The sequence below is a fragment of the Ostrinia furnacalis genome, unplaced genomic scaffold, assembly GCF_004193835.3.
Source record: "Ostrinia furnacalis isolate ACB-3 unplaced genomic scaffold, ASM419383v2 OfSCF1132, whole genome shotgun sequence".
In the NCBI taxonomy this organism is placed as follows: domain Eukaryota; kingdom Metazoa; phylum Arthropoda; class Insecta; order Lepidoptera; family Crambidae; genus Ostrinia; species Ostrinia furnacalis.
The window spans coordinates 994,310-1,021,711 of record NW_021131371.1 but is presented as its reverse complement, the minus strand read 5'-3'; the positions used below and the strand labels follow the sequence as shown (position 1 = coordinate 1,021,711).

General features: G+C 35.9%; 3 protein-coding genes across 4 annotated transcripts in view; 1 reads left to right on the top strand and 2 right to left on the bottom strand.

Moving 5' to 3' along the window:
• The window catches only part of LOC114351368 (tonoplast dicarboxylate transporter), a 31,445-nt gene extending 28,523 nt beyond the window's left edge, over positions 1 to 2,922 (bottom strand). Inside the window, exons 1-2 of the mRNA XM_028302552.1 lie at positions 2,844 to 2,922; positions 2,660 to 2,674 (exon numbers count right to left, since the gene is read on the bottom strand). Coding sequence (XP_028158353.1) covers positions 2,660 to 2,674; positions 2,844 to 2,851 — 23 coding nt within the window. The 5' untranslated portion in view covers positions 2,852 to 2,922. The remainder of the gene's footprint in view (positions 1 to 2,659; positions 2,675 to 2,843) is intronic.
• On the top strand, positions 91 to 1,851 carry LOC114351389 (transcription termination factor 5, mitochondrial). Its single transcript, XM_028302583.1, has one exon. It carries the CDS (start codon positions 221 to 223, stop codon positions 1,811 to 1,813), a length of 1,593 nt encoding a protein of 530 aa, XP_028158384.1. The 5' UTR covers positions 91 to 220; the 3' UTR covers positions 1,814 to 1,851.
• A 360-nt stretch (positions 2,923 to 3,282) lies between the features above and the next one.
• Positions 3,283 to 27,402, bottom strand: part of stg1 (stargazin-like protein) — an 87,462-nt gene continuing 63,342 nt past the window's right edge. The window contains exons 3-7 of one of the 2 annotated variants that reach the window (XM_028302620.1): positions 9,246 to 9,369; positions 7,673 to 7,911; positions 6,723 to 6,815; positions 4,616 to 4,756; positions 3,283 to 4,306 (exon numbers count right to left, since the gene is read on the bottom strand). In XM_028302620.1, coding sequence (XP_028158421.1) covers positions 3,513 to 4,306; positions 4,616 to 4,756; positions 6,723 to 6,815; positions 7,673 to 7,911; positions 9,246 to 9,369 — 1,391 coding nt within the window. In that variant the 3' untranslated portion in view covers positions 3,283 to 3,512. The remainder of the gene's footprint in view (positions 4,307 to 4,615; positions 4,757 to 6,722; positions 6,816 to 7,672; positions 7,912 to 9,245; positions 9,370 to 27,402) is intronic. The other variant, XM_028302621.1, reaches the window with a different exon arrangement.

Sequence of the window (27,402 nt, the reverse complement as noted above, 5' to 3'; positions counted from 1 at the left end):
GAGAGCCATACAGAAAAAAAAAACTTTCACTGTCAGTTTGTGTGCTGTGTTGTGTCTGACATAATCATAGAGAAAAGTAATACATGACATAATGCAATTGAAAAAGTTGTCAACAATCACGAGTTTATTTTATAAAAAAACATTTACATCATTATTTTTGATGTTATGACGACTTATATGAGTATAAAACAATCGTATACAGTTTTGTTTTTAACCGAAAATGATATCAATGTGTTATACTATGTTTATGCGTGCGGTATTCAGGTCCAAGATACCCCGAATAATCAGGTTACATTATTCAACCGAAAATTTAACAAGCAAAAAATTAAGCGATTTGTTTAATATAAGTGAAAACAGTGCGCAATTCATTTGCTTAAAACACCCAGTAATAAATAAATTGGACAATGAAAGATTGGGCAGTTTATTAACTACCATGGATGAGTTAGGATTCCATAAAAAGCTGTTGATTGAGGAGCCCCTGCTCTTCAGTATTTTACCAATAACTTTAAAATATCGATATAAAGTTTTGGAAGAATGTGGAATAGAAAAAGTAAACGTGGATCACATATTGTCTTACTTACCAATAATGAAAAAGAAAACTATTGGCGATTTAAAGGCTAGTGGCATGTTACTTGACTTTGTTAAGGTGGAAAATAGACTGGCAAGCTACATGACTCAGTGGCCAACTTCTTTGACGACATTAATATATGGTGATATTGACAAGAATACACTATATTCACTACGTCTCAAAATTATTCAGAGATATCTTGAACTAGTTCTGGATTTAAGCAAGGAAGAATTTTACAGAGGTATAAAAACATACCCAACTATTAAACATCGTCCATTACAAACTATCAATGAAACCTTAAACATTTTACAATCAGAAATAATGATTCCAAATCATAAGATCAAAACTAATCTTTATTTAGTACATGCAGATCCAGACAATTTAAGGAAAATTGTTCACAAATTCAGAACAATTGGAGGTATTGATGTTAAAGAAGTTATTCGACTGCACCCCAAGTTAGCAACCAAAAGTTATTCTACCTTGAGTGAAATAAGAAAAATATTGAATGAATATGGTATCAGCAATGAGGCACAAATGAGGTGCTTTGATATTTACACCTTAGGACCAGATACAGTCAGAGAAAGGCTAGAAAAGGCTAAGAAAATACCAGAATTTAAAACATTTTTCAATCACCCACGTTTTCTAAAAATGATTCACTACAAAAATACAGCATTAAAAAGATTAACTAATTTATATGGAAATAATAAAAAATGTTTGAGTCTGAACATTTTGTCTGGAAGCTCAGCCCACTTTGAGTCTTTTGAAAAAGCACCTGGTGACAGACTTGGAAAAGGAAAAGATCTTGTATTCTGTATATCACAATGTCTGAAAGGAAAATATAGTTCAAATGAAATACGAAAATCATTGAAGAGACATCCATTCTGGATCAATATCCCTTTGGTTCAAGTTAATACCGTCTATGAAAAGTTATCAAAAAGCTTCAGTTCAAGAGACATTTATGAAAACTGTCCAATATTGTTATATCCCTGGAATAAAATAAGAGAGGCATTAAATTTATACAACAATAAAAATTCACAACAAAAATTGCTTATTCCTGAATGTGTTGACTTGACGAAGTTAAGCAAGTCTCAAAAATTAAGTCTAGTTTTGTATCTACTTGAGAAGAATCACTACTTCACGGGGAATGGCGTTTGGTCAGAAGAAAAGAAAGCTTTAATCGATCCGTCAGATGCTAAAAGTTATTTGATTGAAATGAATAATAAAAACAATGTTGAAAAGTTATAAATAATCGTCCTTATTATTTTCCTCTGTGTTTATATCTTAAACTTTATTATGAAATTGACTGAAGAATGAACCAATTTATTGCTCTAAGGTTAAGTTTTAAAATAAATAAACGTAGGTACAATTTAATTATTCTCAAATTGTTGTTTCGTAATAACTTTTTTTTTTTTTTCTTCTTTCTGGCTCTCGCGGATTGCGTTTAGCCACGACAGGGTTCTTGATCTTGAGTTTTGCGTTTGCGTATGTTTTGCGTTTGGTTTTGCGGACATTGCGTTTGGACAGGGTGGGATTAGGTTAAAAGGTAGGGAAACGAATTATTAAAAATTACGGAAGGAAACGGAACAAAAGGATTATTTGATAGGATCATTGTTTATAGCGGATAAGGATAACAAAAGCAAGTATTTACATATTAAAAAATAAAATATATACACTATTTACAACTTAATATTATTATGAGTAATATATGCAGCTAGAATATTATAGATATTACAATCATTAGAATTTAAGAGGCAAGTGATAGAGGTAGGGAAAGGAACATGGATGGATAAAAGTGAGTTAATAAAAGAGGAACGGTCATAAAGGCAACAATTAAAAAATATGTGGTTCATATCTCCCACATCAGACCCACAGGAACACATATCACTGTCTATAACATGAATTTTGGNATCCGTCCGACTTTTTTTATAGGTCCATGCTCTGATCCTAATAACTAAAGTTGTACAGAACAAGTGCGACATCTTCAACAAACTGGAGGATGTAGGATTATTTATGACCGCGTAGCATTTACGTAAAAAAGTAGAACTATTTAGTATCCCGAAGGTACATGATATAAATACAGGCAATACTTACAGTTTTGACCACCATCTGAAAGTACAGATAAAATAATTTTGAATGCAAATTAAAAACAACAATGAACAAAATTAAAACGACGTGGCGAGTTGTCAGTTTTAAAACATTGTTTTAGATGAAAAACATTGAATACAGTATCACAATTTTATTTTTAAATCATCATAAATATTACACAAATACTTACTTTCCCATGTTGTAGTTGTAGTATTCTTATAAATTCTTATAATTATACTATCACTAAAAGGGACACATTACCCGCGAACTTATCAGAACGAAAATTATTTTCAACAGAATCGAAATGTCAGGTCAAAATTGGTTATCAATTTCAAATTAGGAACTAGAATAGAATTATGTTTTTTTTAATTATGTAGTGCAGAGGTTTTTCTATGATATTGCAATAACGAGGTTTCATCAGATTTTATTTATCGTAGTTATAACAGCTAGATTGCACCATCTTACTTTAACTTTGACAAACGTCAAAAGTCTGTTAAACTCCATACAAAATGCACCGGTTATCATTACAGTCACGGTTAAAGTAAGGTGGTGCAACTCAGCCTAATTTAGTTAACCAATGCATTGGTATTGTGTTCTGTTAATAAATAAAAATAAACAATTTAGACAAATGGCAGTGTTTATTTAAGGGAATGTAACAATTAAAAAATTCATAACACAAATTCACGTAATGTCCTGTACGTAAATTCGAAAGACACTTCTTAACCGTTACCTACCTACGTACAATAATTATTTATTCGTCATTACATGTCTAGGTGTGAATAGTACGTGAAACAGCATGATCACTTTTATCACTTGTCGATATGCTTTATAAACGTTTGGGTAGACCCTTGGTCGTGGATCAGACGGGCGTGGTACGGCGGTAGGGGTCGGTGCCCACGGCACGGTCGTGACGTGGAGGATTCTGCTGCTCATCATTCTTTGGAGGTGCCCGAACACCTGCTCCAAATGTCACCAGCTCTTCTTCTCTAGACGGTGGTGGTTCTACAGCTGACGTATCCAGGAACCGTCCGCTGGCCACTGATGCCTGTGACTGGAAAATTGAAGCGCTCCGTAATCCGCTTAGCGTATTCGCGCTTTGAGGTACTTCTTTGAACTCCTCAAAATAGTTGTCGCAGGCGGTTGGCCTCGGCGCCGCAGGAAAACCGTATAGCGTCGAAGACGACAAGTCTTTCAAAGATGCTGAACTTAAATTAATTCTCCTGTTTTTGTGTATTGAGCAGTGTGGCATATCGTCGCCGTCGAAGACAAACCGCCTTCTCTCGCGGGGCGTAGCAGCCGATGAGCCGGTGGGTGGATACGTGTCCCTCTTCATCATTCGTCTTTCTAATAAGGTGGAGTCTTGTTCTCTGTACTCAGTGAAAGCGTATTCACGGTCCCAAGCTCGACAGTCGGCTTTGGCTTTTTCAGAAAGCTCAGTTATCCAGTCTTTTTGGTACCACTGAAGAAAGAGGAAGATAGCAGATGTGCCTGCCAACTCAGCCGCTATGAAGCCGCCAATGTATAGTCCAAAGGAATATCCGTAACTGTAAGACATCCGAGGCATATCGTAGACGGTCATGTAGCGCAGCTTGTGGCCCAGTTGAGACTTAAATACAGATATGTACATGACAATTCCAGTCAGCATTATGAGACCTGGAAGTAAGGAAAAAGAACATGTTAATTTTAGGTCAGTGTAAATTTTCATCATAATTCGTTCAGTAGTTTTTGTGCAAATGAGTAACAAATATTCGACCTTTCACATACTTTCATACGACTTTTTTTGTATCCTTAATGGCTGTATCGTGCGCTCTTGTTAAACTTTGAGCCCATTCTTAACACAAGCATTTAACTTAGCACGAGGAACTAACGGGGCTATACGTGCAAAATCGCCAGCACGCGTTGGTGTGGTTGAAGCTTAATTTGTGCAATTATAATACATAATAATATTAGTAGGACCCTTACCAGATATAATAAAGAGTACTCCAGCGATGAAGGTGCACAGTCTCCGGCCCTTGACGCAGTGGCCCAGCACGCAACACAGCGCGCCCACTGCCTGAGTGAACACTGCCAGAAGAAGAGGCGCGGCTGACCTCGTCACCACATCTGGAATTCATGGAATTTGCAGTTTTTATCAAGAGCAGCAAAATGTATCATTGTTATAATTCAAGGCTTATACTTATGGTTAGCTAGATTTTAAGTATGTGGATCTGCTGATTTATTAAATACTAGCTTTCCGCCCGCGTCTTCGCGCGCGCGTACTACATTATCTACATATTTTACGGAACCCTATTTTTTTCCAAAATAAAATTTAGCCTATGTTACTCGTGGATAATGTAATGTAACGGTTAGCGTTACCGCTGACCTTTATCTTTGATCTAAATTCTAATTTAATTACTATTATCTACCTAAATAAATATACTTAAATAATAAAATATCCAAATCTACGTAAACTACCTAACTAAATAACTTAATTAAATATTTCATATTATTCTACACTAATAAAATAAATAAAATAATAAATCTACAAGCAAACCCGCGCGAAACAAGTTGTTCAATATTTCTTTTGTTCTCTGTCGAGCGGGCGGGCTGTTTTTTATGTATGCGCAAGCGACGCGCCTACGGCCGCGATGCTCCCGCCGCGTCTCCTAGTCCGAGCCAGAGCGTTATTGAGCACGGACGTATCGCTGTCCGTCACCGCCGGACCCGCGATGTACATAATATCTTAAAAACTAAAAATGTAATCGCGTATTGGTGAACCCCGCTACCGGGGTTCACGTTTACCTTCACGCTCACGTTCATCTCCACCTTCATCTTCTTCTACCTACTACACCATGCATGGTCACCACTGCCGAGACTACCACCTGGGTCTTCAACCCGGCAGAGCTGCCTGCCGTGTCGGACGGCCCGTGCGCACACTCTAAGTGGCCCTACACCACAGTGCGTACGGCCCTAACCGTCTGGCGCGTCGGCGACTCTGCGGGATTACCACCAGCGAAGAACCAACCCACATCACCATCAATACTAGCGAGGACAGTGGTTTGAATATACTACCACCGGTGACGAATCTCGTGCGATACGATAGTTTGCTCGTAACCCACACCCTTAAGGTCTCTTGCTACTTTATCCTAAATAAATCACTTGTTAACTTAAATCATCTTTTATTAATCTAAACTTAACTAAAATTCTAATCATGTCACTGCCTCTAAAGCTCATAACCGTGACAGTAGCTTTCGAATGGTGAAAGAATTTTTATAAACGGTCCAGTAGTTTTTGAGCCTATTCATTACAACCAAACAAACAAACAAAGTTTTCCTCTTTATAATATTAGTGTTGACAAAGATTTCTGAACCTTTTGGGAACTGGTGTGTGAATATAAAACACTAGACTTCTGATAAATTTTTCAAGGTTCATGTTTTTGAAGAGTACCTATAGTGATTTTACAGTTCAACAGCTTTTAACAGAAATACCATTATTATAAACGCAAAATACCTACACTCAACATCAAATAAACCGCAAATTCCGCGACGCGAACTTTAAAGATTTTCTTCTGACACAATTATGGTACCCCAACAATATTGGTGTTATTTGAAAGCCCAATAAATATCCTTAAAGAAAAATACATTTAATTTCTAAATAAATGAATAACATATACCATAAATGTGACTAGAAAATAGACCTCACTTTGGGCTCACCTCTGGGATCAATTAGACCAATTTTTATGGTTATAAAACCAAATAAAGATCTCACGTGTCCTCTTTAACAGATGGATAGCGATTAATCCTAACTTAACAGTTTTATAGTCATAAAAAATGGCTATAGCGTAACTACCTATTTTTTGAAGAAGTGACTCTGGATCCTTGTAAAGACACATTTTTGGGGTAAAAACCTTTCCTATAATGAAATGAAGTTTAGAACTAGGCTTTCAAATGGTACCAACGTTGGTGGGAAGTGGGGATGCATACGTTTGATAAGTGCTTGTCGCGGGAGGTGCGATTTATTTAATGCCGAGCGTAGTTCAAGGAGAGGTTCCAGGTAATTTTCTAAGAAAATGAAGAAAAAAATTACTTACAAGGTATAGCGTTCGTGGAATCACTTGGATCTGGTGAGTATTGTGATAATGGAAAATATGGAATATCTAAACACCGATACACCGTACTGCCAGCTGAAAAGAGAAGAAAAGTAAAATGTTATAATCATATTTCTTAAAAATTTAATAATTTGTGAACTGGAGTAGTCAATAGCGGAGAGATAGCGGCGGATGAAACAAAGTCCGCAAATGGAATGGAACTGGCCGCGAAGTATTGCCAAATTGCCAAGTCTGACTTCAAATCCTCTAGTGGTCAATCGTGCCGACAAAGAGTAAGCAAAGGCATAAAACCGGCTTTAATGAAGGAAATGGAGTAGTCACAAGCGGATGGACAGCAGCGGACGCATCGGAGTCCGCAAATGGGATGGAAGTGGGCCGCGGAGTCGGAGCACAATGCATTTCCCGCGGGGCGGATGCGGCGACGCATTGTAGCGGCCGTCGCGCGGAAGTTTCTATTGTGCCGGCCCGCTTTATGCCGCGATCGGGGATTTTTGTAACAGTTTTTAAAAGTACGTTTACGGCACTCGGTTTTGGAACTGGAAGTTGGGATTTGCTTTGGTAATAAGGCTATTTGCAATTTTACTGTACTTTTTGGCATGCATTATAATGTAAAGTAGGTATCAAAAGTTACTTTTTTATCCACCTTTATTAGCTTTTTATTTTTACTCTCTCACAAAGGCTATTGCAATTTAGCAATCGGAATTTATGAGCTAAACAAAACCTTAGTATTTCAAAGGCAAAAGCGAATCCATTAATCCATTAATTCCACCGGGTACGAAAAATCCAAATTAAAAATGAACTTTTTCAAGTTACATCACTTTATTAGTGTCCTGTCGAATCCGGGATAACTTGGTTTAATCTAACAGGAGTCCAACTACAAATTCTCTTTTTTTTAAACTATTGTTAAAGCAACGATAAGTCTTGAAACTTACGATCAGTATGGCATATCCTCCACAGCCCCGACACTGTGTGCTTGGCAACCAGTCCGTGCCGGCCCGTGCCATTGTAGCTGGGATTCAGCATGTTCTCTTCCGTGTGGAGCCAGTTGTTGGTGGAGACAGCCACCAGCACTGCCACCACAGCTGTGCCAGCCGACAAGGGGGTGAGCAGCCAGAGACACGCTACTGAGGAGTCGATCTGCGCGACCACAGTCGGTGACGGGGGCGTTGGCCTGAAATCGAGATAAGGTTATGGTGAATAAAGTGAAATAGTTAAAAGTCAGCAACTGTTCAGTAACTTCGATGTTTTGTTGGTCTTATCAGATATTTAAATACTATGCCTTTATTATGCATGTCTCATAATCTTATTTCCCTACCAGTGCCACGATTAGGCGATAGACAATTTTTAAAATACAAGTTCTAAAATCTGTGGTAAGATTATGAAAACTAACATGTCGCGGTAACGCTGGAATATTCAACATGGAAAATGAGAAGAGCTGAGCGGTATTCCACCGAGAATTCGTTACAGGCTCTATCAAAAAATGCAAATAAAACCGAACCTAACTATCTGGCTGGCGGTCAAAAACTGCTTATCGAGCGCGGGTACAAAATTTGCATAAAAATTGTTTAGCAGCTCAATTTTTACGACCGTAAATCACAGCTCTACGTGAACATAATATATCGGGACGCTGCGCTGGTAATATAAATGCGGTATCCGAATATTGAGACTATTTCGCTTATCCGAACATTCTAGAGATAGCTGAACATCTGACAAATGGGGAAAAGAATATCTAGAATAATTGCTTATGGAACAAGGCAACTAGTTGGTAATAAAGTAATAGAAATCTGCAAACTAGGAATTGGAATCACGTAAATTGTGTTATCACAACTCGGCGAAACCTGCAAAGTTTCAACTTTATTTGACTGAATTCGCATTTTTATTCAAAAGTGTAACTTTTTCGCCGCAGGTAGATACTTCTTTTCGTTAGGCGTTAGTCTTTTGAATTTTCCAGCTCTGATTTGCTCCATTGGGAAATGTTTCGAAAATTTTACCACCATCAAGAAGTTTTTGCATGTCTCTTTTGTTTTTTAGGTTATTGTTTAAAATGAGCAAGTTTTGTAGATTTTTTTTATGTTTATCAAAAATATCGTGATTTCAGCCTTCAGACTGTAAAAATAAAACTACCCTCCATAATAATTTAACTCAATTAGAATCTCTTTCTCAAAAAAATACAATGCCACACGGAAGATGGCATGTCATGAATTACCAAAAAGTAGTAATTTTTCAATACTATGTAACGAGGCTTTGGTTTACTTATGGCCCAAATCAATCGAAGGGCAAGCTGATTATTTGTCATTTTGAAATTATTTAATTTTTATTTTATTATGGTCATTAGAGCGGTGCCGCGGTGTCGGAATGACTGACTCGAGATCCAAGGAACACTGGAACCACTTCGCCGGTAGACTATTACAAGCATTTAATTAGCTTTTCACGAGGGGTTAATGGAACTTTGTATTGCACATTACTATATTCTTCTAAAACAAAGGTTGTTTAAAATTAGTTTACCTGGGCGGGCGGCGGCTGGCGATGGCGCCACTGAGCGTCGGCGCGGGCTGCGCGCGCGCTCCACGTGGCAACGATGCGTGGACGCACTGCGCACCCCCGCCCCACATACCTTCCCTCCGCTTCACTGCAATACAAACAAACATTATGTTTACGTTTGATTATTGAAAGAAAGAAACATTTATTACGATAAACATCACATACTTAAGGACAAAAAAGGTAAAATGGAAAAAAAGACAGAAATAGCACCATTACTAAGAAAGAAAATGTGCCACCCTGTCGTAGCAGCGATGCCCATCGCAATGGGGTCTACTCAGCTATTTGCCGTGGCCCACGGTGAAGAAGGCCACGACCCTGGTTTTTAGTGTTTCAGTTTCAGTATTGGGATTTTGCATTTAGACTAGGTACCCGCATTCTACAGACTGTTCGGACCATAGCTAGCATTTTGTATGAGGAATCAGCCGATACCAAATTGGTGTAATGTGCGTTCTTCCATGCCATGTAACAAGAACTCATGCTTTTCTACTTGAAAATTAATTAATTGAGAAATAGACTATATTTTTGACTTTGTGTTTAAGTACTAGTTTGTTACACTTGTGAAATATCTTCAACATTTCTTATCAAAAGTAAAATATCTACTTATTACACTATTAAAAACAGCGAACAAGATCCAAAGTCAAATTACAATAATTAAAACATATAGGGTGACGGAACCAATCATGGACATGTTAAGCGCACTAAATTCGAATTTCGTTTAAAAAGGGGATGTTTTTTGACGATACAAAAGTGGCGATTTTTTTTTCGGCACTCAAATACATGAGGAACATTTAAACAAAACCAAATATCATGTATGTTTAATAGATAATTAATAAAAAAATTATAAATTGAAATTTACGAAATCACCATTGATGGACATCAAAAATCCAGTAATGGACACCCAGTCATGGACATGGACCCAATTATGAACATCCATTAATGGACACTTTTGTATTGAACACATGAATGAAACAAATAATGTCACAAATCAACTTTTATTACTACTATTTGAACTTTCAACATGATCAGTCTTCGATTTTCAAGTATCAGACTTTCAATCAACCATCTGGTGACAAAATGCGCTTCCGTCGGTATTAAATATCCGGCTGGGTTCATCTAAAACATCTTTTAAACCTATAACTTCTATGTATCTCGTTATTTCATCGAACCATTTGCGAATCCCTTCTTCAGTAACGTCATCCCTCGACTTCGAACGATCAAAATATCGAATTTACAAATGATCAAATGTTCAAAATATCGAATGATTAAAATATCGAAAATCAATAAAGAAGTTTAAACTAAATGTTATAATTATGATGAATATAAATATTTTTTTTATTTTATTTCTAGGGTACCATAGTCAACATCAATAAGATCGATTTTCGAAAGTTTAATTGTTAGATCTTTTGAAGATTATTTCGATCATTTTGTAAATTCTATATTTTAATCGTTCGATGTTTTGAGTTTTCGATGAAACTTGTTTGATATTTTTACTTTCGATCATTTGTTATTCGATATGGCGGAGATAACCCAGGTTATTCGAGGAACATCAAACCGGAGGGCAGCCGTGCTTATCTTTTCCCCCATCTTTACAGCATCCAATGCTCTCCCCATTTGTTTGGGGGTGTAATTTTGTTTTGGTGCCATCTAAGACAAAACAAAGAACCCAATTATGGACAACTAAAAATACCCAGTTATGGACATCGTCCATCATTGGAAAATAAACAGCAATTACAAAATCAACTCAACCCAAATGTTTAGTGCATCAAATTAAATCATTTAATACAATAAACTAAAAAATAAATTAAAAACTTAAGCATGGACACTTGTCCATTACTGAATTTCATAAAATATCGAATCCAGTAATGAACAAACCCCAGTTTATAAAAGTGGAACCCCGAGTGATCTCCAAAACCCATTCTATTATTATATACGATTCGGCTTCGATATCTATAATACAATAGGAGTTTATTTCATGTGTCAGATGACAAGGGTGGAAACAACCTACGATTCATGTTGTTTATTTACGTGCAATATGTGGGCATATTGTAAAAGTGGAATGCCGAGTTGTATTTCTAAAACTTGTTCTATTATTTTATACTATTTGGCTGCGACTCGGCGTGACGACAATACAAAACATTTTTCGCGAATCGGTGTTCATACATTCACACAATACATTAGACGCCATGTTGTCATAAACGACATATTATAAAATCGCTGTGATTTAATATTCTTAATCATTAATTTTATGGCAAGTGTCCATCAGGAATCATTGTTCTTACACACAGAATCGTATTATTTCGCTTTCGGGTAGTAATATGTCAAAATTGTTGGTTCTTTAGGCGAACAATGTATGGAGAACGAACATTGTCCTTTGCAAAAAGACCAGGGTTATTTAAACCCACACAATGAAAGGAAGGAAAGCACACAATTTTGTTTTGTAAATAATAAAAAAGCAATAAACAGCACCCTTTATTGACCCTCAACAATATTTTCGCATCTTTTAAAACTCAACCAATTATCAGAAGTGAAACTCTTTATTTATATTTAATCCCCCAAACAGTCCCTCTATCCTAAACAAATAACGGTTTCTAGTAACAAATCCTGATTAACAAATTTGATGCGGACCGTTCATTAAACCGGTTTAATTTGGGCTGTAATAGTCTAAATCGAACTTTAGGTATCGCACTAAAACTCAATAGATCAATTTAATTGGGTTCTACCGTAATGTGATTAAGGAGTAAGTGCCCTCATCAAGGACGCCCTACGGCCCTCACATTTTTCGGTGGCTGGTATGTAGGTCAAATAAGGCCTATGTTCTAGCCCTTATAAAATATAGTGGGAGAAATGATTATACCTCGAACTAGTTATGGAAAGCAATTTGTTTCTAGAATTTTCCGTTCTTTACCCAATCAAATGACTTAACATATTATAGTTTACCCTTCTAGTAAGTATACGATTCTGTTATTTGCCTAAAATTTAATTTATTGAAAAAAACACAGTAAATTTTTTAATGAATGCGCAGTGAAGTTCTAAGTACAAGTATTTCAAATAACGATATCACTATTAATGATAATTTGAAGACAAAGAGATAAAATACTGGTTAAGTTTAAGTATTAGTGAATTTTCATTAAGCAAGATCAGCATTATTATATAAGCAATGAACCGTGTAACTCTATAATTTTTCGTTGAGAAATTATGCTTGAGGTGCATAATTCAAACGTTCAACTATTTCTAATAGTCCTTGCGCTGTTTAATCACTAATTTAATTGCTTCGCATAACTGGATCAGGAGTATTCTCCCCACTCCATTGTAGGAGTACACGTGATAGTATGCAATCTACTGCATGCATAATTTGCGAACAAAATACCTCGGAGATAAGCACACAATGCACTCGTAGTGCCGTTTGTTATACGATTGTAGTATCGAGTAAATACGGTTTCGATAATGAGATTGAACCGAAAATTATCACATAGTATCTGACGTCAATCGACTGTGATTTAATGATGTTTACAATCATGTTCTGGTACTTGTATTCAACATTCTAGTTAAAGTCAGATACTCGTCCAAGAAGAACTACAGAGTTACAAGGCCTGTTCTTGCAATTTTTTCATTCAGTTACTGCCAGACAACTATTTTCATTCAGCAGGGCAGCGTCCTATCCTATATCTAATACGTTGAATGACGTGGTCTCTTGAAACCTCTATCATAAAATTTAAATGACTTTTTTAGATTTTCTGCGTCCCTAGACCTGATTATGACATACCTGTTTCAGTCTAGATTATCTTTATTGATCCTTCCACATTTTTATTTATTTATTTATATAAAACTTTAATACGAAAATTTTTTTAAAAGGCTATTATTGGCTACGGCTTTCAGGTGGCTTTCAAGCCTGTTCTTAAATAAAAATCATCTTGGGTATAGTGCAAAGAATACTGTAGTTCAGGTTTACATTATAAGACAACTTAATCAGAAAAACTAAATTATTTTATACTACACAGAGTATTCTCAGTAACAGTAGTAACTTAGATCAAATCACGGTGAGGTTATAAATTCAGAGTTTCGCCAGGCGGCAGATCCCCGGGGCGGCGTGTGCCATTTATCTACCCACATAGCAATGAACGAACGTCGTTACTACGCTAACACCTCTATATTTATTCCTTTACGTCTTGCGAATAAGTTAATTACATAATATTGACTTTCAATTGTGTTATTTCCTTGTATATTAAGTTATCAATCGATGATGATAAGAAATGTAGAGATATTAAAAAGAAAGAAATAAAAAAGAGATACGAAAATTATTACTGTAATACTTACTAGATTTTGCCTGGGCGCGGATTTTTATAAATGGGTGTAGCCTATGTAAGATTTCATCAAAATAGGTCAAGATTTCAGTGAAAGAGTAACAAAATACATTTAAATAAGCAAAATCGGAACTCGTGGACAAAAAAAGCCTTAGTCATCGATTGGAATCGCCATGAGATGCAAAAAAAACTTTGAAAAGCTAAAACTAGAAGGAAACTTTTTGATGGAAAAGTCCTGTCATGGAAAACTTTCAAACCTAATTTAAGGCTTCTGGCTTTGAGAGTACCTACTTAACCCTTGTTTGGCAAGTGGTAATAGTAAGTACTAAATGAAGAACATACTCGTATAATCCGCTAAATAAATATTTCATTGGCTTCGTAGCAATACTACCAAAACAACTACAGGTAAGGTAAAAATGGTAGAATTACCTTCCCTTCTTAGGAATATTATTCTGATGTGGAATAGATAGATAAGATAATGAAAAAAAAAACCTTATGGTTGTAACTCTTAAACCAAGTTTTAGAGTAGTTTTTTTTTCAGCTCTATCAAAATCAGTAGACTTTGTTAGTTATTACTTACATATTTTTGCTGTTATGTTTAAGATACAGTAACGAGTACAATCGATTGAATGAATAATAATTAATGACTTTACAATACGAGTTTATGTCCGCGTTCCGTTTTAAACAAACAAATGAATATCATTTACTATGAGCAAATTGAAACTAATGAATCTTTGATGCTTCCGAAACGATGTGCAAACAACATCTGTATCCACCACCACGCCCAATTAACAGTCGAACATCAACAGAAAAAACAAAAGCCGGCGCTTCAGCAATTATTGGCCAGCTGTTGTTTGGTAGCCATTTTGTTTTGTTGCTATTCCGCGGTGCAATTCGGCATTTTAATGTTATTTCGTTGCAAATTGAAAGGCCCGCGGCGCATCGCAATTGAAGACAAATAATTGCGTCTTTGTTCAAAGCCTGCGGAACGGCTCGGATAATGAGTTGGAAATTTTTAACAGAAGTTATTTGAAGTCTGATTATTTAGTACAAAAATCGGGGTTAACCTGAATGAATTTTTATGAGGCCTTTTTAAAGTTCTTATTCTCGTTTTTGCTTTAACATTTATGTAATTTATCCTTTTTATTTTATTTTAACCATGATTTTCAGTTACAGTTAACTTCCCAATGATACATTCATTTATAAAAACTAACTTTAGAAGTATTGGTAAACCATATAGATACTATAAAGTTACTTTAAATTATAAAATACTGGCGTCACAAATTACTAAAATAATAAATCTGAGCAAGACGAACGGATAAAATAGTAACTCTAAGAGTAGGCGCACATCGTTGATTTTTAGTTGGCCGATAGTTGTGCCCGATTTCAAATTGTATGAAGAATCGGCCAAATCGAATCGGCGTAGTGTGCGCACTCCCATACATGCCCATACTGATCAACAGCCCGACTAAACTATCGGCCGACCAAAAATCAACGGTGTGCGCCAACTCTTAGTTGAATTAGCTGGCAGTTTAAAATAAACAAAAAAAGTCCTAAAAAGCTAAAATAAAAAAACAATTTAAAAAAAGGAACATAGACCGTCCGTGCGGAAAATGCGGTGGCACCCACAAAAATGTGCCAAGAGAAACATGGAGATAAGATATCTGTTTGCCTGATCGTGTGCGCGAATAGCGAATGTATCGGAATTCGAGGCATGGGCCGAATCCGGGCCTTTTGTCGTGGCTCTGCTGAACAGAATACTATGAGGGTATTTTCAAATAGTGGAGAGAGCGAGAGCGTTTAATGCTGTATCAAGTAAAATACACTTTATGGAATTTATCTTTCTATTCTTTGTTAGGTTATGGGTGCTAAAAACTTACATATTGTTATCATACCAACGTACACGTAATGTGACGTACAACATAGGAAACACCAACGAATTAGTGTACCTCGACTTATTTGTAAATTTTAAGGGTTGGATTTCTATGTGAAACACAGTACGTTAAATTCTATTAAATAAACGTCCCAAAAGAATCGGCAAAGACGGTTTTTGCGAGACACTGTAAACGGGATGTTCATGTGAAAGTTAATATTAAAAGGTAAGATGGGTACTAAACGGGATTCTGCAAAAAACGGAATATCTCCCTGGGAACAAGCCCTAATACAAAACGATTTTCAGTGCTAAGAGGCGTAGAACACATCACAGTTTTTCAATACCCTAACTATGCGTCTCTCCTGAATTCCATCCACACCGCTTGCTTGTATTAATATGGGAATTGGGAGTCATGTCTGAGCCTTGTTGACTCTGGATGCGGTCCAACGTAACGGAAACGAAGCACGAATTTTAATATCGCCCTGGATACCAATGATATATGGTTACAGCCCGCCCGGAGTCATAGTGCACGCTATGTCAACACAATAAGGTCGAGATTACAAGCTCATGTTGATCGTGACTGTATGATGTGCCTATCCTTAACGTATCTTCACTTGTCAAATACAAAACTGATGGCCAAGTAATGGGGGAGCTATTTTGATAATAATATAATGAAGTAATATGAATGTGATAAAATATGATATTAATATTGTAGGAAGTAAAATAAAAATAAAAATAAAAATATTATTATCAACGAGTATTGTGTCTCTATTCACAGGGCTTGAAAGGTTAAATAAGTCATCCTCCGACAATATTGTTCTGTAATTTGTTCAATTAAAGCTCGATGAAAAATATACAATAGTGTCCTCTGGTGTCCTCTATCTTAAAACAAATAACCTAATTAAAGTACTTCAGTCCCTTTTATGACACTAGTCCAAAAACTTAGAACTTCGATCGCTTTAAATTTCATTGATACGGAACTATTATGGATATTAAGAGCTTTCCTGTTATATTACATGCAAAACCATTTAGGAAAACTGCTAGAGTCATACTACATTTATCTAAAAACTTCGCACGTCCGCACGTAGTAAAACTATTTGAGGGCAAACCTCAGTTGGACAAGGGTATGAATGAATGAGTGAACGAGTGACTGCTCACTTCTCCTCGTCATCGTTTGTGAAGCGATCGGTTGGTTACATAATATTATCTAATATTTGGAAGTATCTTTGATGAAATAGGATAAAATTTTCAATCATTTGATTTCAACAGTCTAAAAGTAAATTGAGGTTATTATTTTAAACTTCAACTTTACCATTAAATTTTTGGTTAATACAAATAAAAACCCCTTTACGATCTGTAAAGTTACAAGTTCTGGTGATTCAGTGTAATAGAAGCATAGTTTATCTGAAAGGTCTGTAGCTCAGACCAGTGTCAGTCTGGCGTTCCTTTTTGGAACCTCTTGTAGAGTCCAAATAATTTGATCTACATTAACATAGCATTGTTTTTCATATGAATCATTATGAAAACATTTTATATGTTCGCAAAAATATAGAGCAATTCACGAAAAAGAGCGATTTGCATAACTTTAATACAAGAAACAAAAATAAACTTGCCGTTCTAAATTTCAGACTGCATAAGATTGGGAATTCATTTATGGGGAAATGTATTAAATTATTTAATAAATTACCACAAACTGTTGTAGAACTACCCATTCATAAATTCAAAGCACATATTAAAAGTACCTTAATGAAAAAGGGCTACTATAAAGTCGATGATTATTTAAAAGATAAAAATGTTTGGGATGCGAGCTACGCATAAATATTTATAACTATGTATTTTGAAAACCTGTAAACCTTTGAAAAAGAGGCTGACAATAGTGTCTGAGTTTCTTGCGCTGCTTCTTCTCAGCACTGGCCCATTTATTGTCCTGAAGCAGTGGTAGGGTTAATACTGGGACGGGTAAAAGTGCTTTTTTAAAGCCTACTTACAGAAATAAATGAGTTTTACTGAATAAACTAAAAGCCTTTACATGGCCCTTGATCAGTACCAGGGGAAAAGTTGTAGTAGTTAAAATAAAATGCATAAATCCTAATAACATGACTCTTGTAATCTTATTACTGGCCAGGCTACTCCCGCGCTCGCTTCATCTCATGGTCGCATTTATACCCTATCGTGTGTGTCTCAGGTGGACATTGATATTCCGCGGCCGTGCCCTACGCTTACCAACGAATTTTCTCAACACAGTCAGCTGAAGTAAACTCGGTATTTCACAACCCTAAACCCGCAACGTAATAACGCTAAGGACGTCCATAATAAAATTCAATTATTCCCCACCCTGTCCGCTTTTGTTATAAAGCCCGGATTTTTTTCTATTACACGGTTTATTGTTATGCTCTCTGACTTGTCCAATTAAATCATCCTGTAATATGACGTTCCGGTTAAAGCTATTTGTATGGCGGCTTAAATTTTCCTTCTTTCTTCTTTGATGATGAGGAAATAAAACTGTAAACGATTTTGAGGATCAGCTGGGACGATGATCTGTTTTATTGCGATTGAAGTCCGAACGAATTTATATTATCTTTTCGGTTTTAATCTAGAAAGGATCTAATGAAAGGACAAGTATTTCATCGTTTTTACAAACATTTTTGAACGAAGGTCGAAATTTGATCCAGTAATTTAACATTTACGCTGTCTGTTACGTGAAAGGGATTGTTTTTCGCTTTATCTTGTTACCAAAATTAGAACAATGTCCCAAAAAGTCCACGAAACCCATTTCAACACATTACCCGCAAATCTTTTTGACGAAATAATTAAATTGTTCACGAGTCGCGCAAATGGCCTATTAGGGACAAAATGCGTTGTGAAAAGACTTTATGTTTAACAAGATTTTTTTCAAAACCTTATTCATGCGGCATAGCGCTAGGCCACCACCTCAGTTAACGAGCAAAAGAGCTTTAAATTACCGCAAATTGCGAACGTTGGCAATGTAATTGGAGATAAAAGGCTATTTATAATTATTTCACAACTACTGCCGACACAGTCTTCTGAGATTACAGCGGAGTTGAGAAAATCATTACTTTTTGGGCCGAGCAAAAAATAATTAGCTTCTCGAGTTTCAGAAGTTTAATTACGGGGCGCAAAGTGAAACAGCTGAGATTTGGGCGGCGAAACCAAAAGGAAAACTTGGGTTTGGACTAGGTTTTTTGTCAGCTCTCTTTAGCCTTGTGCCTCATGTCCGTTAATTACGTAAACTCAATAGCAGATCGTAGGTATTATATGTATAAGAAGATTCGTTTTGTCCCTTCTGTGATAATTTTCAACTACATAAACGTTTTATCTCTTCTTAATATATTTCTTCTATATTTTGTTTTGATATGCCAGTGTCTGCATTATCATTGCCATAGATTTATCAATCATTATTATTAACCTTTAGCAGTCCACTACTGGACATATTATAGAAAGAAAGAAAGAAAGAAAATACATTTATTTGGCACACTAGAACAACAAATTATAGAATATTAATACGATAAAAAAAATGATTTAAAAATTATGCCAAATAGGCTTCCACTCAGCATAATGCCACAGTGCGTAGCACCACGACGCTGGTTTTCAGTGGTCGCCTGATTGTAGTGGTGGAGAGGCGCAGGTAAACATTAAAAAACAAGACGCAACTGAGCAACGGTGACACATACACATTTTGGCATAAGTTTAAGTAAAGCAGAAACAACAAGGTCATTTCCCAATACATTCTATTATCCTGTCCATGGTTTTCCGCATTGATTAAAAACCTCATAACAACGAATATCACGAACTTTTTGATATTAAATTAGTAGTGTCAGATTGATATTTTATTGAATAACTACCGACAAAATTGACAAACGCATCTCTCGTCTCATCAATTATTCCGTGCACATCAGTCCAACTTAAATTCTGGTATAACAATTGTCATATCATTAATAATGGCTGACTAATATTCCATCAGTTAATTACTGACATGTTCGGCTGTCCGTGGAGACGTTGGATAATGCATCAAGCTATTTGGGGTGTCGGCAATTGGTCATCATAGCATGCACTGATGTATGTAGGTTATGTGTATGTTATTGTACGTGCGTAGTCAACCTTCAATTTAGGTTAACGTCAATCAATCTATTATAAAAGCGAAAGGTCACTGACTGATTGACTGACTGACTCATCACGAAATCTCAGAAACAAGTGCTAGGAGTCTCAAATGTTGCATGGGGGTTCCTTTTAGAAAGTAGGAACGAATTTTACGATACTGCATCCCTAAGAGGGTAAAACGGGATCCACGCGTACGAAGTCGCGGGCGGCCGCTAGTCTACAATATAGGTTACTGTGGCAACAATAAAATAAATTAGTTGTTGGTATTTGTTTAACAAGTAAAGAAATAAATTTAAAAAGTATGTCATTTTTACTTTTGGCCTCACTGACATAGAGCTTTTCAGTACTCAGTTGTAACTAAGATAATTTAAATATAATACAAGTTTAAATAAGTTGGAAATGAGTAACTTTTATCTTGAGAGAGAATTGCCAGAACGAGAACAACAAAAGCGAATTATTTTTTGTACCCATCCTGCAAATGAACATTCTGGTGACTTAGTGATGCTGATCGATGAACTATTTTCATTTACGTGACGTATTATTTCTTTTTGAATCCCAAAACCCCATAACCTTAAGGAAAATCCGTTTCTCTTTGCTCCAGCTAACACTTGACGGTTTATTTGAATGTGAAATTTGAATATATTCAGGCAGATGCTGATCAAATTTAACCCACACTTGACACCGATATCCTGGGAGGGGTGAGAGGGATAAGGGTCTTGAATAAATATTGTGATTAAAAATTCTAAGAATGGAAAAAATCAAGCATGCGTAAATTATGTAAAATCAAACACTTCAAAGAAATCAATGTAAATGGACTGAGTGTGAGTTTACATCAACCGTCCTCACTAGTGAGTGCGTTAGAAAAATGTGTGAAAATTTTAGTTTTAGTTTAATTTCTGCTAGGGGCGCTGTATAATCTATATAAATAAAAATGAATTGATGTTCGTTAGTCTGATTAAAACTCGAGAACGGCTGGGCCGATTGAGCTGATTTTGGTTTTAAAATGTTTGTCGTAGTCCAGCAGGGTAGGTCTAAATGGTGAGCAAATACGCGCGCGATATTGTTTTTCTGTGATAGACAAAATTCCACGCGGGCGAAGCCGCGGGCGGAAAGCTAGTCCGTCATAAATTTAATGAATTTGATGTACACTCACACTAGGCCCTCTGATGTCCTAAAAGAAAGATTTCTAATAAAAATAAGGATTTTGCGATAGCTCTAGATCTCTAGAGCGCTAGGACTAGTGCATAATTTAAAGATTTATTAAAGAGTTACTAGGATGATAATTTGATCGACTTCACACTACTTAGTTCGCTTCAGCCAAATGACGTCCACTGCTGGATAAAAGCCTCCTTCAAGGATTTCCCGAGCTCTACAGGCTTTCAGGTACTTCCCGGGACTTTCGCCAGATTGTTGGTCTACCTAGTCGGAGGATTGCATAAACTACGTCTTCTGGCTCGTGGCCGTCACATAATAATTTGAAATGTTTAGTAGACAAATCAAAATTTACAATAAGAATTCATTATGTAGCAACAAAAAGACATTTTTCTAAAATAAACTATTCCTACAAAAGACAAGCTTAGTGTAGATATAATCTCTCGCCTAATGGTTTCCAATTAGTGCCAAACGACCAAAATGCATTTTTAATTTAATTTAAAATATCCATAGCTAACGGTAAAAGCCAGCCAAATAAAATACACTGGAAAATGCTAGTCTGAGCGTTTGCAGAGCTCATCCAATTTACTTCTAACGAAGGGAAAACATCGCGCGAGATTTCTGAACATCTGGTTGTAGCCAAACTGCTAGAGGAGAACCAAACAAGGGCATCATTAGCTTGCTTATAAACTGATCCTTTTCATAGTACAAACATAACAGCCAGTAGAGCTTTATAAAGTAAAATTTAGAAAAATAAAAGATGTGATTTTTATGTGTGAAAAAAGAAAGGGAAAGATACGTAAACAACAGCAAAGATTGTAACCAACCTATTCTATTAATATTTTGATATATAGATTCTCATGATTAATTAATGCTGGCTGCTTTTATTCAGTTTTGGCCGTAAAAGGCAAAACATCTGCTGCTGTCATTAAGCCGATTGATAAAATACATTAATCTTGAAGCAATCTGCGATAAGCGGGAATGCTAGAGCCTCTAAGTTTGGATCTACTGTTTTATTTGTACTATATCTTAGTTGCAGGCAGCGAACTAACTTAATTAAATTTGTACGGCAATATTAAGCCGTATATGGTTCATTAAATTTATGATCGGCTTACTGCAATATTTGTTTTATGATTACGATTTTATTCGGAGTGATCAAGGTTACGAGAGGGATAAAATTTTATTTCTCTCAAGTCGTTTGAACTTTCGCAATTTATACCTTATTTTATATCCGTAGCATGTAGGTACAGTCGCAAGATCTCTCATTTCATTTTGAACTGTATAGTAATGATACAAAATTCATTATTCATTGGAAAAATCATCATCTTCTTCTTTTCCGGTTTGTATTCTGTCGGCTGAAATTGGAAATTGTATTTTATTCATGAATTGCTAAACAGTAAAGTATAAGCACAGTGTACATTTCGTGACACACGTGTAACGTGTTTTTTTTATACACAGAGCAGTTACACGATAAAATAGTGCACTGAAACACAAATTGTTTCAAACCAGTACAAAAACCAAATGGTTAAAAAACTAAACAAATTACCAATACGACTCATCTGGGAAAAGTTAAAGTCATAGGTATATATCGGTTCAATTTTGAAGTTTTTGCCACCAAATTTTTTAATACGCTTTAATAAGCGACCAAAACAATTGTAAGTGGGTTGGGCCCGAACCTGTTCTATCCTATTATTAAAAGACAAAGAGTTTCCGTACTCCGCATTACGTACAGATTGCGAGCAATACCCCAACCCGGACGAAAGGCACAAACTTTTTAATAGCCAGGACAAGGATAAACGGTATCATTTGTATAATTACCGAAGCTACGGTACTTTGAGTGTGTTTCACTGAATTCGTGCAAACCAAATGCGTTTAAACGAAGAATAAACAAGCTAAAAAGCTTTAAAAATGTCTACGGAAAAAATCGTTCAAATCGGTCATCGCGTTCGGTTCAGAAAAGTGTTCGGCTCAAAATTTAATGTGACTTGACTATAATACGAATCGATTGACACCTTATTCATCATAATTGGTTGAATATAATTATGTATATTTAGGCACCACTGAAGAACATCCGTTAATACACATAGGTACATAGACTGCCAAAATCATAACCTTTCCTTTTGGCTTGACCGTAGTCGGGTGAAAACTGGGCAAACTCGTTACGTCACTGATCACATCTGCTAACTACGTCGAGATTATAATCATACAAATGTAGTATACGACAGTAGCTAATCAAGAGCAAGCTCATCCGTTTTGAAAGAGGGCAATTTTATTACAGTCTTAATTCTGGTTTTACACTGACTTATACCATTCTGTTGGCACGTGCTCTGCAGAGCTACTATCTACAAAAACATCCTTATATTCCAAATATCTTACAGTTATTGCTTTTACACACGAAACATCTCAACATGAGTGAAACGCCAAAATTAATAATTCTCACTCGTAAATAGTAATAGTCCCGATGAAATCGAGTATAACCTCCTGAGACCCAGACCCCTAAAAATTGTCGGATTGTCTTGAATTTTGGAAGGCAGGCTAAGTTTCATATGTACAACTAACAAAAAATGCGAAAAAAAATCTAGCCCCCCTACATACGCCAAAATGGGGGGTGTCACCAGTGACACTACGGGTTTCAAAGACATTAAAACGGGCTTGAATTAATTAATATTTTAATTACTTCAGGTATGGTAAAATAGGTGTTTTTAGTTTCAACTTGATCTGCAATTGTTTAGAATCATATAAGATTTACTTTTTAATAGCTTTTATTGAACTTGTTATTACAAACTTTAATTAACTTGCAATAAATGTGTGAATGTATGTTTGAGTAAAATCTTGGAAGCTGAATTAGAGCTACTTCCTGCCAACCGATTGAGCTGAAATTTTTCATAGACATGTAACTCAGATGAAACTTCAATATAATAAGGTCATGGAGCTGATCTGATGATGGATACGGAAGGTAGCCATAGAAACTCTGTGACTAAACGATGTAACTCTGTCGACTTTTGACTCATTTGATTGGTATTAACAAGTACTCTGGTCTTGGATGATATCCAGGGTCTGATCTGAGGATGGAGCATCAATTTTTTCATCATCTGTCTCATCAAAGTTGCATAACATTGACTTGACGTTACCATCAGACAATCCTAAAAAGGACCATATTTCAAGTCACGAGTGCCCAAAGTGTCACCAGTGACACTTGAATTAATTGACGAAAATACTTATTACAATAGATACATTTTAATAGTTTTATCGCACAATCTGAGAGATATATTATCATAGCACACAGAAAACACAAAACAATACCAAAAAACTTGTTTTAAATAATATTTTCTTTCCTTGGAATGTGTCATGTCGGCGGTCGCGCGAATTCAAAATTTCAATTAATGTTTACAAAATCAAAAACCCTTTCGTGCGAGGCATAGCAATTTTTTGGATATGTGACATATTCCAACGTTTTACACACTTTTATTAATTTTCATAAATACCAATAAATGACGCTGTAAAAAATATATATACTCAAGTGTCACGAGTGACACCGGGGGTCTCAGGAGGTTAAGCGTTGTTTATGAAAACGGTTTTCTTCACTGAATTCCTAATGATATAGGAACATACATAATTAAAGGAAAACAATTACCATTGCGTGTCTTTTCTGATATGTCATTGTTAACACAAGTGACGTGTTCAAACTGGAATCTCGGACCATGAAATAAACTGAAGCACAGATTGCTGCAAGCCCCAAAGATACAAACTTTCTAATAGTGACTTCGGCTATAAACGGCGCCATTAAATATAATTACTGAAGCCACGGGCGACCATCCCCGTTGTTGGTAGGAGAGTGCGCTTTTCGGTAGCTCATAACTTTTCATTTCTTTCTTAACAGCCTTTTAAACCTACTGTACTTTGGTTTCTCGCAGAAAGATTACAGCGTCTTGAGATTTTGAACTATAGCTACATAATAGACCAAAAGTGTCAAATTGGTGAATTATAAGCAAATGTTTAGAATGTCTGATTTAGATATGTTCAAGCATAACCCTTCATTTGGCAGTGATGCTTTTAAGCAACAACCACTTTGAATATTTCTACAGCACCAAATAATAAGTTTTGTGCAAATCATTCGATTTTGTTACAAAGCTTAGTTCAGCAAAACACTAGTAAATCGGTCGTCGACTGAGTTTTGAGTGATATCATATCCATATTTCTGTCAGACGCCAAGATGACGCGCAATGAGAATAACAAAGACGGAAGTTTTATGATTTTGTACTATTTTATCATCTCTAATTATTTTTGTTTTGTCTAAATTTAATTCATAATAAATCAAACTAATCATTTAAAGCAATATTTGGCGTAGAAATTGTGTTTTCTAATACATGACATGTTTCCGAACCTCGATGTTGCCTAGAAGCAACAGTGCCAAACATCTAACAAAATAGGTTTAGCTTTTTGTTAATACAAAAGAGTGTCAATACACAATAAATCAATCATGTATTACACGAATAATGTTATAGAGATGGTATAGTAATTACTTTTGATGCAATTACGGACCCTGTCGGGCACAGCATTTTAGGAGAGAGGAAGAATATGCTGTCTGTCTCTGTGTTGTTTGTCTTCACACTTATACCGCTGAACTGATTTAAATGATAAACACATTTTTCTTGCGTTGAAATCAACAACTATAGCAGATAACGGTAACATACCAGTTTCAGAAGCTAAAGAGAAAATAAAAAGCCAACCTTGGCTCGGCATATTGATCGTGAAGTATGATGACATACGTCATCTATCAAATGTTGGAGAAAAAGTTCATTAATCGACTTTGCGAAAATGGCCAAAAAAAAGTTTAATGCATAAAATGTGAAATGCGATAGATTTTTTTAAGATTTTCATATAAAAAAAATAATTCTATAATATATCTCAATGTTTTATTTAAGTACCCCTATTTGGCAATGTGGTAAATAAGCAACAATCGTTTTTCGCGAAAATACCAACCAAATATTTTTTTTACTATTTTTCTTAACTTAATTTGATAGTAACAATTAGGTCTAAATAGATTTTATTGAAAAAATCAAACAATTTGTGTCTTGCCAAATGAAGGGATAAGAAAGAAACCACAATATCCTTAAGAAAGAAAATAAACAAGAAATTGAATCTTGAAAAGAGTAGGTTCGGCACAATTGAAACCACAACATGATATAGTATGAACTACTCAAAGATAGCGTGACTACGCAAGCACTGATCTTACGTGGTCGTAATAGGATCTATTTTGTAATAAAATGTATAGCCTGAAGTACTGACATCATAGCTACTCTCCCGGGAAAGTATGAAGCCAAGAAAAGCACAAAGATTACCCAGCCAGCCCACGCTTGAGACCTCGCATTAAATAAATTCGTGCGCAAATTACCCGCAACATGCGTGATGTCAGTATTTACCCTCGCCACAGAATAGATTAGTACAGAAGAACCAAATTATTATCACGTAGCTAACGTACAGTAAAATTATGATTGTTGTATTAAACTTATGCCCCATCATGACAATTAGTTATTTTTCAAGGTGTTAGGTACGCTAGGATAAGCGCCGTGATATTTTTTAGATTTTTAGACGACAAACGTGTGGGTTTGTCGTCTAAAAATCTATTGCGGTGCTAATCCTAGGCTTACTGGCCTACTTGGTTTTTCATCAAAAGATTTATATTGATTAGTTATTATTTTTTTGTACCTACCTTATAAAAAGGGATTACCTACTGTATCTATATTAGGTGTATTCAGAAATCCGCCAAAAAGTTTCTAATAGTAACGACAGCTATAAACGGTATCATTAAACATAATTACTTAGGTACGCGACACCAAAGACAAGCGAAACTCTCATCGACGACGCAACTTGTAAAGTTGTTAAACTCATTTTGGTGTGAGTGGTTCGTTTTGCCAACCCTCCTCACCATGATTTTATTATAAGGGCCCTCGCCCACGGAGACTTTTTGTAGCGATGCAGTCGCGCTGCTGTAGCGCGTTAGTAGCGCGTTGGCATCACTTCTGTAGTGCGTGGCAAATGCGACTAACGCGCGCTAGTAGCAATGCTGTCGCTCGTTTACGAAACGCACGACAAAAATTTGCCGTGGGCGAGGGCCCCAAAAGATAAGTTTAAAATAAGAATTTTCATTAGTATTAGTCAAAAATTATATTATAACAAGTAATGTTTATCCGTCAAAACGGAATCATAATAAATTTTTCTAGCTGGATGAGCCACTTATCTAGCGAGAGCTGAATTATCGTAGTAAATCTAGATTATACTCGCTTACATTCCCGTTTTTCTATTTTCCTTAATACACCTAAAATACAATCCTCGAAACTCTACAAAAGACTCACATAACTGTAACGGAAAAGAAATCTGTACAATAGCATTCGGAAAGTATCCACATCTCGATAGATAGGGAAAAGTTTTTCTGCTTTCTAGGCGATGAAACTTCTGAAGTAATAAAAATTTGACAAGTGCCAACCCACTTTGCGGTGGTGTGGCCTAGTGTTCCCGGCGTTTACAGCGCTTTGCGCTTTACAATACAGACTTGGATTCATAAAATCCTGGTTTAGACTTTAGACTCAACGTGGCAGATGCATATACTACTTATCTTCAAGAAGTTTTGCCTGAACGAAGTTTAAATGGTGTTTTATTATACTTATTATTACGC